A 14789-nucleotide genomic window follows, 5' to 3' on the forward strand; every position below is an offset into this window, starting at 1 on the left:
CCTGAGCCTCACAATAGGCTGACACTTTCTTTTGTATAGTGATGGCTCCACTTAGTTTATAGTGATGAGTGACTCCTCTTATATTAAGCAGCAAAACCTGCTGATAGATTCTGTTTAACCCCTTAATGACCGCCGATATGCTGCAGCAGTTAAGTGGCCTTATTCCTCAGCGCAGAGAAAAAAGGGTATAGCACCCCTCAATATCTCTGGGGTCTTGACTACCAGGGGTAGAGCTGAGACCCCAGAGAACATTATGCAGGTTGTTTTTTTTTACCGTCCCCAGTCTTGTGATTGCCATTATTCACGAATAACGGCGATCGCAAAACAAAAGTCCGACTTCCCATTCATTTCTCTCTCCTCTGATATGATTTAGCATACCTGAAGAGAGAGAAATGTACCTCCGCCATCCTCGGACACACCAGCTCCATTTCCTGGTCCTCCACGTCATCTTCCTGGAAGAAATTGGGGGGGGGGCGCATGCGCAGTGAGATCTGCCAGTCGGTACCCAGCAACAGTAGGAGATTTTTCCTATTGTTTCATTTTGATCACTGTGATAGACCCTATCACATTGATCAAAATAAAAAAAATAGTAAATCAACCCCTCTTTATCATCCCCTTATTTAGGTAAAAATAATAAGATAAAAAAATCTATTTTTTCCATTTTTTCCATTAGGGTTTGTGTTGGGGCTAGAGCTAGGGTTAGGGATGAGGTTATGGTTGTGTTGGGGTTATGGTTGTGGTGTTGGGGTTATAGCTGTGGTGTTGGGGTTATGGTTGTGGTGTGGTTAGGGTTGTTGTTAGGGTTATGGTTGTGGCTAGGGTTGGGATTATGGTTAGGGTTGGGATTAGTGTTAGGGGTGTGTTAGGTTAGGGATGTGCTTAGGGTTATGGTTGTGGTTAGGGTTGGGAATAGGGTTGGGGGTGTGTTGAGGTTAGGGTTGTGTTTAGGGCTGTTACGGTTGGAGTTAGAAATGGGGATTTCCACTGTTTAGGTACATTAGGAGTCTCCAGACGCGACAAGGCGCCCGCCATTGATTCCAGCCAATTTTGCGGTCAAAAAGTCAAACTGTGCTCCCTCCATTCTGAGCCCCGCCATGCGCCCAAACAGTGGCTTGCCCCCACATACAGGGCATCGTTGTACTGAGTAGAAATTGCACAACAAATTTTATGGTCCATTTTTTCCTGTTACCTTTGTGAAAATATAAAAGTTTGGGTCTAAATTAATTTTTTTGTGAAAAAAGTAAAATGTTCATTTTTTCCTTCCACATTGCTTTAGTTCTCGTGAAGCATCTGAGGGGTAAATAAACTTATTGAATGTTGTTTTGAGCACCTTGAGTTGTGCAGTTTTTAGAATGGTGTCACTTTTGGGTATTGTCTGTCATATTGGCCCCCCAAATTCAATTCAAATGTGAGGTGGTCCCTAAAAAATGATTTTGTAAATTTTGTTGGAAAAATGAGAAATCGCTGGTCAACTTTTAACCCTTATAACATTCTAACAAAAAATGATTCCAAAATTGTGCTGATTTAAAGTTGACATGTTTGATATGTTCTTTATTAACTATTTTGTGTGACACGACTCTGATTTAAGTGCACAAAAATTGAAAATTTGAAAATTGCTAAACTTTCAAAATTTCTGCCAAATTTCTGTGTTTTTCAAAAATAAACACAAGTCATATCAAAGAATTTTTACCACTGTCATAAAGTACAATATGTCACAAAAAAAATTCACATAATCAGTGGAATCCTTTGAAGCGTTCCAAAGCATTAACCTCATAAAGTGAGAGTGGTCAGAATTGTAAAAATTGGCTAGGTTGCTAAGGTGTTAAGACAATGGAAGCCATCCATGACAGAAAATTTGCCCATGGATAAAATGCCAACAATCTGAATTTTTTGTTATTCACTTATCTCTTATTTATGTGGAAACTATGTCACAGCCTTATTGAGAACTAAAAGAAACTGTGTATGCCTTACCAGTAACTTCTTTTTTAAAGTTTTACCTGTCCTATGGTATTTTGTGGAATTTTCAAAACACAATACCTAAAATGACACCATCTTGGCGCTGTTATCCAATTCTGGTTGCTTTTCTAGTGCCGACCAATTCAATAGCACCATAAAAAGATGTAAATAGACTTTCAGATGTTGTAGCAGTCTCTTTTGTGTAAAGATATTATATTTTTCATGATTGATTCATTTGCAGATCTGCCATGAATCTGTAAGCTTGGATTTTTCTGTGGAACAAGAAGCTCTGGTGGAGAATCTGCAGCCTGCCACTGCTTTCGTGGTGGATTACTATGATCCAGGTAAAGAATACAACTTATTTACAGTATTGTGCCTAATTTTTAGTCAGGTTAGGAAAAAAATGCTGCAAAGAAAGAATGCTTTAAAAAATAAACGGACTAAGAGTTTACTGTATTTTTTACCAATTACCAAAGTTAATGAAATCGAAATCAAACCAATATTTGGTGACTCAGCCCTTTGCCTTCAAAACAGCATCAATTCTTCTAGGTTCACTTGTCACTTGTACACAGTTTTTGAAAGAAATCGACAGGGAGGTTGTTTCAAACATCTTGTAGAAATTACCACAGACCTTCTATTGATGTCGCTGGTGCAAATCCTTCTGTCTCTTCATGAAATCTTAGAAAGACTCAATGATTTTAATATCACAGTTGTTTGGAAATCATATCATCCCTTCCAGGACTCCTTGTTCTGCTTTACGCTGCGACTATCCTTAATGACGTAGGCTGTGAGTAGGGCGTTGTTGTCCAGGTGCAGAATAAATTTGGAGCCAATAAGACTCTTCCTTAATGGAATTTCCACAAGCCTTCATCCACAGGAGATCTGTGGTTTGTTCTCCAAGATGTTTGGAAAAGTATCCTTGCCAATTTCCTTCAAAAACTGTGAATAAGTGTACTGAGAAGAACTGATGCTGTTTTGAAGGCCGATGGTGTTCTCAACAAATGCTAATTTGATTTAGATGTCTCTTTTATTCATTCATGCTCAAAACCTATAACTCTGCCCTTCATCTGGCCAAACAATCCTACTTCACCACCCTCATCACCTCACTATCCAACAACCCAAGACGACTTTTTGAAACCTTAAACTCCCTCCTAAAACCTAAAGTACAGGCCCCCATCACCAACCTCAGCGGTGAGGATCTGGCCACTTATTTCCTAGAAAAAATCAACCACATCCATCAGGATATCTCAGCCCTATCTCCTCAGTGCCTGGATCCCCTTCCCTGCCGCACCTCAAGCTCACTAGACATCTTTGAGCCTGTTTCAGAAGAAGAAGTTTCCAAGCTCCTCGCTTCTGCTCAGCCTACAACCTGCAACAGTGACCCTATTCCTTCACAGCTCCTGCAGTCTCTCTCACCAGTGGTCACCACTCACCTGACTAAAATATTTAACCTCTCTCTTTCTACAGGTATATTTCCCTCTTCATTTAAACATGCCATCATAACCCCTTTACTTAAAAAGCCATCCCTGGACCAGAACTGCACTGCTAACTACAGACCTGTCTCTAACCTTCCCTTCATCTCTAAACTCCTGGAACGCCTGGTCCACTCCCGTCTAATCCGCTATCTCTCGGATAACTCTCTTCTCGACCCTCGACCCTTACAATCTGGTTTCCGCTCTTTACACTCTACTGAAACTGCCCTCACTAAAGTCTCTAATGATTTAATAACAGCTAAATCGAAAGGTCATTGCTCCCTGCTGATTCTCCTGGATCTCTCTGCCGCATTTGACACTGTGGATCACCAGCTCCTCCTCACTATGCTCCGCTCTATAGGCCTCAAGGACACAGCCCTCTCCTGGTTCTCCTCCTACCTCTCTGACCGCTCCTTCACTGTATCTTTTTCCGGCTCCTCTTCCTCTTCTCGTCCCCTTACTATCGGGGTCCCGCAGGGCTCAGTCCTAGGCCCCCTCCTCTTCTCTTTATACACTGCCCCTATTGGACAAACAATCAGCAGATTTGGGTTCCAGTATCATCTCTATGCTGATGACACCCAATTATACACTTCTTCCCCTAACATCACCCCTACCCTAATTCAAAATACCAAGGATTGTCTGTCTGCTGTCTCTAGCATCATGTCCTCCCTCTATCTGAAACTAAATCTCTCTAAAACTGAACTTCTTGTGTTTCTCCCCTCTACTAACCTCACTCTACCTAACATCGAAATAACCCTGGAGGGTTCAACCATAACTCCCAAGCAGCATGCCCGCTGTCTTGGGGTCATATTCGACACTGAACTTTCCTTTACTCCGTACATCCGATCACTCAGTCGCTCTTGTCACCTGCATCTTAAAAACATCTCCAGAATCCGACATTTTCTCACCTTTGAAACTGCTAAGACTCTTACTGTCGCTCTTATTCATTCTCGTCTGGACTACTGCAACTCTCTTCTGATCGGTCTCCCTCTTACCAAACTTTCTCCTCTCCAATCCATCTTGAATGCGGCAGCCAGGGTCATATTTCTGTCCAGCCGCTTCACCGATGCCTCCATCTTGTGCCAGTCATTACACTGGCTACCTATTCGCTACAGGGTCCAGTATAAACTCATCTTTCTCACCCACAAAGCTCTCCACTGTTCTGCACCACCTTATATCTCCTCTCTCATCTCTGTCTATCGCCCTACACGTGCCCTCCGTTCTACAAATGACCTAAGACTAACATCCCCCGTAATCCGAACCTCGCACCTCCGTCTCCAAGACGTCTATCGTGCTGCTCCAGCTCTCTGGAATGCACTTCCCCAGACGATCAGACTGATACCTAGCCCTGACCTATTCAAGCGCGCTTTGAAAACCCATCTCTTCAAACAAGCCTACCACCTACTACTCAACCTCTCCAAAACTGAACTTCTTCTGCTCCCGCCGTCTACTAACCTCCCTAAATCTGACATTTCCTTCTCCGTGGGTGGTACCACAATAACGCCCCGGCAGCAGGTGCGCTGTCTGGGTGTTATGTTTGACACCAATCTCTCCTTTACATCCCATATACAATCCCTTGCCCGCTCTTGCCGCTTACACCTAAAGAACATCTCTAGAATCCGCCCTTTTCTCACTATGGAAACAACAAAAACCCTCACTGTTGCATTGATCCACTCTCGCCTGGATTACTGCAACGCTCTATTAATTGGCCTCCCCGTCACTCGACTATCCCCTCTCCAGTCCATACTCAATGCAGCAGCCAGGATCGTCCATCTGGGTAATCGGTACTCGGACGCGTCCGCTCTTCGCCAGTCCTTACATTGGCTGCCCATTCATTATAGGATCCAATTCAAAGTACTTGTTCTCACCCACAAAGCTCTCCACAGTGCGGCACCCCCTTACATCTCTTCTCTCATTTCTGTCTATCGGCCTAGCCGATCGCTGCGCTCTGCAAACGACTTTCGACCAACCTCTGCACTAATCCGTACCTCCCACTCCCGACTCCAAGACTTCTCCCGTGCTGCTCCTATCCTCTGGAATGCTCTACCCCAAGAAATCAGGACTATCCACAATTTGCATAGTTTTAGGCACTCCCTCAAATCACACCTGTTCAGAGCGGCCTATCACATTCACTAATCAAAGTCATTCTCTGTGTAAGTGTGCGTGCGTAGCCCATTCACTATCTCCATCCATCCTTCACTCCTGCAAGATGGCTGGACCTTCATTGTAAATACACCATTGTAAATACACACATGTACTCTGTATCTCCCTCACCTCATTGTAGATTGTACGCTCTCACGAGCAGGGTCGTCTTATTTCGTCTTATTTTGCTTTAATTATTGTATTGTTAGCGTTGTTACTTATGACTTGTGTTTTGAAACTGTTAAACTGTAAAGCGCTGCGGAATATGTTGGCGCTATATAAAGATTATTATTATTATTATTATTATTATTACCACATCAACTACTCAGCAAGCTAACTTTGCCCTGTTCCCTCCTTCCAAATATTATTCTGAATCTGCACCCTACTATTCATCTGTCTCCACACCCTTCATGCACATGATAACTGCACTTGATACTTGTCTATTGCACTTAAACACACGGGCTGATGACCGGATCATGCAGCTTTATATGAAAATCCCTATTATAATTGCCAGACCTGAATTAACAAGCATTTCTCACCTACTGTGTCCCCCCATTTCCTTGTAGATTGTAAGCTTGCGAGCAGGGACCTCACTCCTAATGTCACTGTTTGAATTGTCTTAACTTGTATTGAATTTATTGTCTGTACATGTCCCCGCTTAATTGTAAAGTGCTGCGGAATATGTTGGCGCTATATAAATAAAAATTATTATTATTATTCATTCACTTTGCATTTTATTAATTGATAGAAATAAACTATCAACACTTATTTTTAAAGCATTCTTAATTTTCAGCATTTTTCACAAACCTAAAACATTTGCACAGTACTGTACAGTACATTGAATTTTTCAGAATACAGTTCACTTGATTAAAATGTGCTACAATAATTTCAACAGACTCTTTGCTGTTTCACTAGCTGGGGAGTTTTAAGGCATTAGTGGCCTCTCTACGCAAATAGAGTAGGGATCCCAAACACTGCGATAGTGTTTTGTACTGATCGGCTTATCATCACTTGCTCTAGCTGAATACTATATAATAATTATCAGTATCATGTAGCTGCCCAATAAACAGCACAATACAACATGTAGGCCTATTAACAATTCCAAACATTTGTCAATATAATACTCCTAAATAAAGTAAAAACATTCTGTACAATTCCCCAATTGCAAAAGTAAATACCACCATACAGAACTCAAATAATGCCGGCAAACCTAGTACCAGTATCATATGTAAAGTTCAATAATGATAGTGCAACATAATGTCTAAATAATTAATATTCAGATTCTCCAGACGTCCAAGGCACCAGATATTTTGCAGTTCCCTGAACAAAGGGAGGCAAGGGCGATAATAAGACATCTCCACAGGTCATACGTCTGCCGCTTTCTAAATTCTTCTGAAACCTGTGTATGGACTTCATGTCTACGATCCATCAGATAACCCACTTTAATTACTTGTCCAAAGCGGGGGTCCCAGCTGCATCGGGGTCATGTAGCGTGTCTAAGATTATGAGCTCTTTTACTTTCAATTTATGATGAAGTCATAATTCATTCATCAATATGAGGGTGATATTAACAAATATTAATTCTGCCCTGGTTCCAATAGCCTATTTTCTTGGAGGGACTATATATTTCTACCCACATTTTGTCAGTCTATGTCTAAGAAATTTATAATCAATATATATTTCTATTGCAGATGAGTATACAGCGGTGGAGTATCATGCCCCATGGAATTCAGGTAAGAAATCATCTCTGAATATTTTATCATTGTGGTTAAAATCAGTGGTTGAAACACTCACGTCACAAGTTATCGCTGCTGAGATGCTTTACAGCCAAAAACAATATTACGCAACATTAAAAGTGTTTTCTGGTTTCAGAAAATCCCTGTGCCCAGACGCAGTTTATTTACATAAAAAATGTTGAGCTTTACTCATTCCTCTCAGGTCTTCGGCAATGCTCGCCGTATCTGTTATCATCTGCGGTGCTGATGTTACGTCAAAAGTGCTACATCCAGAAAGTGACTTCATCAGCTCTGAGTAGACAGCACATGCTGCTGAGCTCACTGGTTGGCTGCAGTTTTGTCGATTTGACATCAGCACTGCAGACTATCACAGACTCGCGGACTTGGGAAGGATGAGTAAAGCACTGGAAAAAAAACATGAAGAACCCCTTTTGTAGAGTACATACTTATACAGCACAGGGGTCACAGTGAAAAGAAAGAATAATAAAAGAAAGATGTGTGATATAAACTGCTTATATCTCACAGCCACTAACTTCATCACAAGGAATAATTGCAATAAAATAAAGTTGAACTCCAGCATTTTCTGTTTTCTTACCACCTAGAAATACATTATACAAATGAAGTTTTATGACGTTATATTGTAATATATGACATTTTAATTACTTGTCCATGTTCAGTCGTAGCTCACTGTGCATTATCTGCTACTGAGAGAGAGGATTGTGGATACGCAAAGATAACAAAGGAGCAGTGTGAACAGAACGGCTGCTGCTTCGACTCCAGCATCCATGAGACCAAATGGTGTTTCTTCCATGGTATGAATACACATTTAATGTTCTTTGGACACAACAATTTTTTTTGTCAGTGCATCACGTTCATCAGTTATCATATCACAACCCTTTATTGTACACTGATGTATTCTGATGTAGAGTGTTCTGTGACTAGAGATATCTAACGCCCTGAAGCCAGCCCCTACACATGTACAGCGCCTGTGCATCATCACTACTGTATATGTATCGGGCTCAGGAACCGAGCCTGCTCCATGAAGCACAGGTTCAGTCTCTCTTACATAGCTGGCACCCAAAAGTAACTGAGCCAGCTATGATTGCATCAGTTCAACCTCATAAACACCACCATCAAGTATGACAGTGCATTTAAAATGGGGGTTGTCACTTTTGACGGCCATAGACCCTCCATGTGATGCAGCTGTGGACTGCTGAAGCCCACATACAGTATCTGCTATGTTAAAACTACTATAAATTCCAGACTGTGATTGGACTTCATATGAGATTATCATTTTCACAGTACACTGCAGTGCAGTGAATAGGCAGTCAAGTGATCTTGGGTTCAAGTCCCCTAAGAAAATTAAATAAAGTTTCAAAAACCTAAATATATATATATATATATGTATGTGTGTGTATATATATATATATATATATATATATATATATATATATATATATATATATATATATATATATATATATATATATATATATATATATATATATATATATTTTATACACACACTAAAAAAATGTAATTAAAATGTAAGTATTTGATGTTACCTCATTTATAATTGCACAAAGAAAGTGAACCACACCGTCGGGCGGGTACTACAGCAGCAAACCTCCAGGTTTGTTAATACTCTATTGAAATTACATGACAAGCATAAATGACTAGACAATACGGGTGCACACCAGCAGAAAAACATGAGTATGCTATTATAAAGAAAAACTCTAAGTGGCACTCACCAATCTAAAAGTCCATACTTCATTCAAAAGATGGTTCACAGCATTTCCACAGGGAGAATGGGAGACAGAGTGCATGAGTGACATTGGCCGTTTTGCGCTGTTGCGCTTCTGACCCATAGAAGCGCAACAGCGCAAAACACGTCCTCACTCGCACACTCCATCTCCCATTCTCCCTGTGGAAATGTTGTGAACCGTCTTTTGAATGAAGTATGGACTTTTAGATTGGTGAGTGCCACCTCAAGTTTTTCTTCATACTAGCATTCTCATTTATAATTGCCATAACTAATAATACAATTTTGAAATATTTATCATGTAATGTGAGCACTGATGAAGAAATGTAAAACTCCAGAAATGCAATTTGCAGCGATTTTCCCCAAAAATACAATAAAGTTTACAATCAGCAATCAAAGTAACGTAGGTACCCCCAAAGTATTATCAATAGAAAACTACAGCTTGACAAACAAAATCAAGTCTTCACCCAGCTCCATCACCAGGAAAATAATAAAGTTACAGGTCTTAGAAAACGGTGACAAAAATCAAATTTTACATTTGTGTTCAGTTCTTTTTAATCACTAAAATAAAATATATATAAAAAAAACTTTTATGGCTGTAAGCGTACTGACACAAAGAATCATCTTGTCAGGTCTTATTACTGCATAATAAACGCTGTAAAAACAAAAACCAAACATGAAAAGCAGAATTGTGGCTTTTTTTTTCAAAATTTCACTGCACTTGGAATATTTTTCCCTCTTTTCAGCACATTATATGGTTAAATGAACGCTGTCCTTCTTATTTACAACTCATCTAACAAAAATCTCATCTTCATATATATATACTGTATATTGGCGGAAAAGTGAAAGAGATACAGATCTTCAAAGAAGGGGAGAACAAAACTGAAAGAGAAAAAATGAAAAATCGTCCGGTCCTTACATGATTAAAGAGATTGATTGAATTAGAAACTCAGTTGTGAATCACCCTACTGTATATCTGTGGAGGGTTTAATTCTTCAAGTAGAACCACTACTGAATAATCTTGGAAAAATTTTTATTTATCTATAGAGTTGCAGAAAACAAAAAAACATATTAGTTACAGTTGGTCTGTTCTTTAACAGACTGCAGCATTGTCGTGACATAGACCACTGTCACTGCTGATAGTGATTGAAAGGTTCAGATCAATATAGATATCTACGCATTAGATAATATAAATGACCTGTAAGATTCAGCTTGGGAAACAAAGTCTAGAATATTCCAGAAAGGTCTAATGTAAGTATTTATTTTGATCTATATTTTTATATTTTTCACAGGTTTTAAGAAGATAGAAAACCATTAACCAAAGTTCAGTAACTGCATAAGGCCCCAGTGACCTCTATTTGTTACAGACTAGGAGAATTATACGAAGAGCGGGAAGAAGGTTCAGACATATACACCATCACGATCTGTTGCTTTCAAATAATCAATAAAGTGAAAGTGTCCTTCCAACCTGAGTCTTGTCTTATGTCTGACTGTTGTGAACTTAAAAAAGGAACAAAAAAAAAATCAAAAAAATTATATATACATAGTGTACAATTTTGCAAACATGAATTTTAATTATAACTCAACAAATTTTGGCCTACAAAAAATGGCGCTTCCCCAAAAGGTATATGTATCAAACAAGTTCAGGAAACATATAACCATAAAATACATAAAGCTTTATTTTAATTGATACAAAAAGACAAAGACAATTATAAAAGTAGATGGATAGCCAATTGAATACCACAATTACATATGTCTCATCAGAGTGTCTACATTAGAGCTGCATCAAAAAGGGATACATGTACATCAAAGAGGAATCACAGTGCAATATACTTAGTGTAAAAAATAGGTAAAAGATATCAAGATGGGTATTGGCGTGTATAGAATTAAAGCTGCATAGGAGAACCACTAAGGTTATGTCATAAAGTATATGTGTGAGCTCTCTGCAAGGTATATAAGTATAATGCTAGATCTCATCTATGCACATAAATATAATAGTGAATGTAATCAGAGAGCACACAGTATAGTATAGACAATAATTCCATATGAAAAAATAACTACCAAAGCACATAACATAATTAAAATATATAAGCATTAATATCATATAGTCAAATGACTGTCAAAAGATATAACACTCTATAGAAAAATAGGATGAAAATTGCTAAGAATGATTAGCACCAAGTTGCCAGCATAGGAATCTAAAAATGACTGGCCCATAGGGTTCCTCCATAGTCTGGTCTCATCCCCTGGATATAATGCAGCTACCCTTTAGAAAACAGCAAAATAATGATAGGCATATGACCTTGTGATAATGCTTATATATTTTTATTATGTTATGTGCATTGGTAGTTATTTTTTCATATGGCATTACTGTCTATACTATACTGTGTGCTCTCTGATTACATTCACTATTATATTATTTATGTGCATAGATGAGATCTAGCATTATACATATATACCTTGCAGAGGGCTCACACATATACTTTATGACATAACCTTAGTGGTTCTCCTATGCAGCTTTAATTCTATACAAGCCTATACCCATCTTGATATCTTTCACCTATTTTTTACACTAAGTATATTGCACTGTGATTCCTCTTTGATGTACGTGTATCCCTTTTTGATGCAGCTCTAGACAACCTGTTGAGACATATGTAATTGTGGTATTCAATTGGCTATCCATCTCCTTTTATAACTGTCTTTGTCTTTTTGTATCAATTAAAATAAAGCTTTGTGTATTTTATGGTTATATGCTTCCTGAACTTGTTTGATACTTGAATTTTAATTACTCAGAATTCTCCAGTCTAAAAACGTTCCTCTAAAACCATAAATAGAAGACATTAGAGGTGGACCTGCAGCAGTATCTCCTCCACTGCAAAACTAATGCTGTGAGAGAATAGTGGTGGAGAGTGGAGAATGAGTGGATAGTAGTGTTGAGCATTCCGATACCGCACGTATCGGCCGATATTCGCTGTATCGGAATTCCGATACTGAGTTCCGATACTTATTTCATATCGAATACCGGAATCGGAAGTTCCCATAATGCTATGAGCCCGCTCGATTTGATTCAGCCAATGGGAATCCTCAAGTGTGGGCACATCCTGTTAGGCATGTAGGCATGATAACTATTGGCATGGCTGTGATTGGCTGCTGAAATGATGTCATGATGCACTATAAAAGCCACCGCCGCCATTTCTGTTCACTCTGCTGTGAATTCAGTTAGGGACAGGCTGCTGTTGAAGACTGTGAGGGACAGTTAGAAATAGCGATTCTCCAAAAAACATTGTGCTTTACCCAGGCTACATAAACCACCACTGTAGCTTTCTTTTGCCTAGCAGCAGTGTTCACAGCTGTCTGCAAGGGCTGTGTGAGTGCAGGTCATGCTGTGTAGTGGGTCCTTCAGCCACGTCTGGTTGTAGGCCGCCCAGCGTGCGTCACTGCTGCCTCATACATATTTTTATTGCTGCTTATTTTTCATAAATTCTATCTAGTGTGCTTCCATCCGTATCCATATATGTTGGTTGCAAACACTAGTAGTAGACAGCGGAGCCTTTCTGCAGCCTTTCAGTGCTAGTGCCCACTTATCTGCACTGTTCACGGCTGTCTGAGAGGTCTCTGACTGTGTGTGAGTGCAGCTCACACTGAGTAGTGTGTCTTGCAGCTACGTCTGGTTGTAGGCTGCTCAGCGTGCGTCACTGCCTCACACATTTTTCTTTTATAGCAGCTCATTTTTTATTCTCCTATTAGTGTGCATCCATCCGTATCCATCTACATTGGTTGGTTGCAAACACTATATAGGAGTAGATAGAGGAGCCTTTCTTCTGGCTTGTGCCCTTCAGCTGCAGCCAGATTAGTATTACCCAATTTTTTTGGAGCCTCATCTTTTGCATTGTAGGTTACCTGCCTGCATTGTAATAGCTCCAAAAAATTTGTGATACTATCACTTTCAAATCTTTGGTCACATCCTTTTAGTTTAAAAAAAAAAAAAATAAATAAAGTTCACCAAACACTCTATTTGACAGTTGTGTAGGCCACATTAGCTCCTATTAAAGTGTAGTCCACACATACACTTCATAAAATTAGTGTTTCCTATACCTGTTACCAGCTGTTCAGAAATAAGCACACTAAGCCCCCTTTGTACTTTTCTGCCTATCTTTATCAGTCTAGCAAGATGAAGAAGGCAGGGAATAAGGCGCGTGGGCGTGGAGTTTCAGCAGGGAGAGGACGTGAGGATTCTGCAGGGAGAGGACGTGGGGATTCTGTGCCTGCTGCGGGCACCAGTGAGTCAGCATCCCCCAGTTTTAGCAGGCAACAGTCCTTTATGCGCAGCTTTGTAGGACCTCGCCGTACCCCACTGCTGCGGGAGGAACAAATTGAAGCCGTTGTCGGATGGATGGCAGCTAACGCATCGACTTCAATGACTTCCACGTCCTCTCAGGGCCAGAGCACAGAAGAGCAACCATCTGTCTCTTCACCACCTGCCAAAGTGCCTAGGCAGTCAGAGAGCCCTGGACAGGAGCCATCACAGTCTCTACTTCTGTTCTCTGAATCTGTTGGCTTGGAAAGAGGGGGCCAGCCAAGCAGCATTCAAGAATGTGAAGAAGAGGGAGTATGTAGTGATGTGCAACTTCTTTGACCCTTGGAATCTGAAGAGTCAGGTTTGACAGTGCCTATGGTCAGCACACCTCAGTACGCATCAGATGATGACGAGACTCAGGTGCCACTTTCTGGTGCGTACGGTGCTGGCGAGACAACCCAGGAGAAGTAGGTGTTTGAAGAGGGGAATGTAGATGATGAGGTCCTTGACCCATCATGGTGTGAGGAACAGGAAGGTGGTGGGAGCAGCTCTAAGGATGAGATTTCCCGAATGGCCAAAACAGGAGGGAGAGGGAGGGGGCAGACTTGGTTGCCTGTAGCCTCCACTTCGGTACCCATTAGGGGCACTCCTCTTTCAAAAGGCAAAATGGGCGCTCCCAAGACTTGCAGTGCGTGGTCCTTTTTTGACACAGTTGCAGATGACATTTGCTTTGTCAAATGCAAGCTGTGTCATCAGAAAGTCAAAAAAGGGAAAAATGTCAGCAACCTCAATATCACTAATATGTGGAAACATGTGCGGACCAAGCACGAGGTGGAGTTACACAGACACATTGAAGACATAGGCCAACGTACAGCACCACCTACCACCTCTTCAGCTCGTGTTGGGGCCTCTTCCTCCAGCTCACACACAGCTGGTTCGGCTTCCTCACAGGATCGCCAAGGAAGAACCTCTGGCACTGTTTTCCGGAGACCCAGTGACATTCCACCCACAGCACCACGTTCCCAGTCATCCTCACACTCCCAGGCCACTCTTCAGCCATCGGTAGCACCGGCATGGGATAAAAGGTGGCCATACTCGGCAAACCATCCCCGAGCACAGGCTCTGAATGCTGGCATTGCCAAACTACTGGCACTTGAAATGCTATCATTCAGGCTGGTGGAGACTGACACCTTCCGGGACTTCATGGCATTGGCAGTCCCACAATACACCGTGCCCAGCCACTTTTATTTCAGCAGGCGAGCCGTCCCTGCCCTGCAAAAACATGTGGAGGGAAAAATAAAACATGCACTACTAAATGCCGTCAGTAGCAAGGTCCACCTGACCACCGATGCGTGGACCAGTAACCATGGACAGGGACGATACCTTTCCCTCACTGCCCTTTCCCCTCACTGCCATATTGACCC

At 40.9% G+C, this 14789-nt stretch overlaps 1 protein-coding gene and 1 long non-coding RNA gene across 2 annotated transcripts in view; one reads left to right on the top strand and one right to left on the bottom strand.

Moving 5' to 3' along the window:
* LOC141049745 (alpha-2-macroglobulin-like protein 1) overlaps window positions 1–10535 on the top strand; it is a 257127-nt gene extending 246592 nt beyond the window's left edge. Inside the window, exons 34-37 of the mRNA XM_073546472.1 lie at window positions 2198–2300; window positions 7262–7303; window positions 7984–8118; window positions 10361–10535. Coding sequence (XP_073402573.1) covers window positions 2198–2300; window positions 7262–7303; window positions 7984–8118; window positions 10361–10386 — 306 coding nt within the window. The 3' untranslated portion in view covers window positions 10387–10535. The remainder of the gene's footprint in view (window positions 1–2197; window positions 2301–7261; window positions 7304–7983; window positions 8119–10360) is intronic.
* LOC141049746 (uncharacterized) overlaps window positions 1–14789 on the bottom strand; it is a 98430-nt gene that overhangs the window by 31489 nt on the left and 52152 nt on the right. The window lies entirely within an intron of this gene.

This window comes from Dendrobates tinctorius, unplaced genomic scaffold (genome assembly GCF_039654945.1).
Source record: "Dendrobates tinctorius isolate UK_male_01 unplaced genomic scaffold, ASM3965494v1 ptg000147l, whole genome shotgun sequence".
Lineage (NCBI taxonomy): Eukaryota > Metazoa > Chordata > Amphibia > Anura > Dendrobatidae > Dendrobates > Dendrobates tinctorius.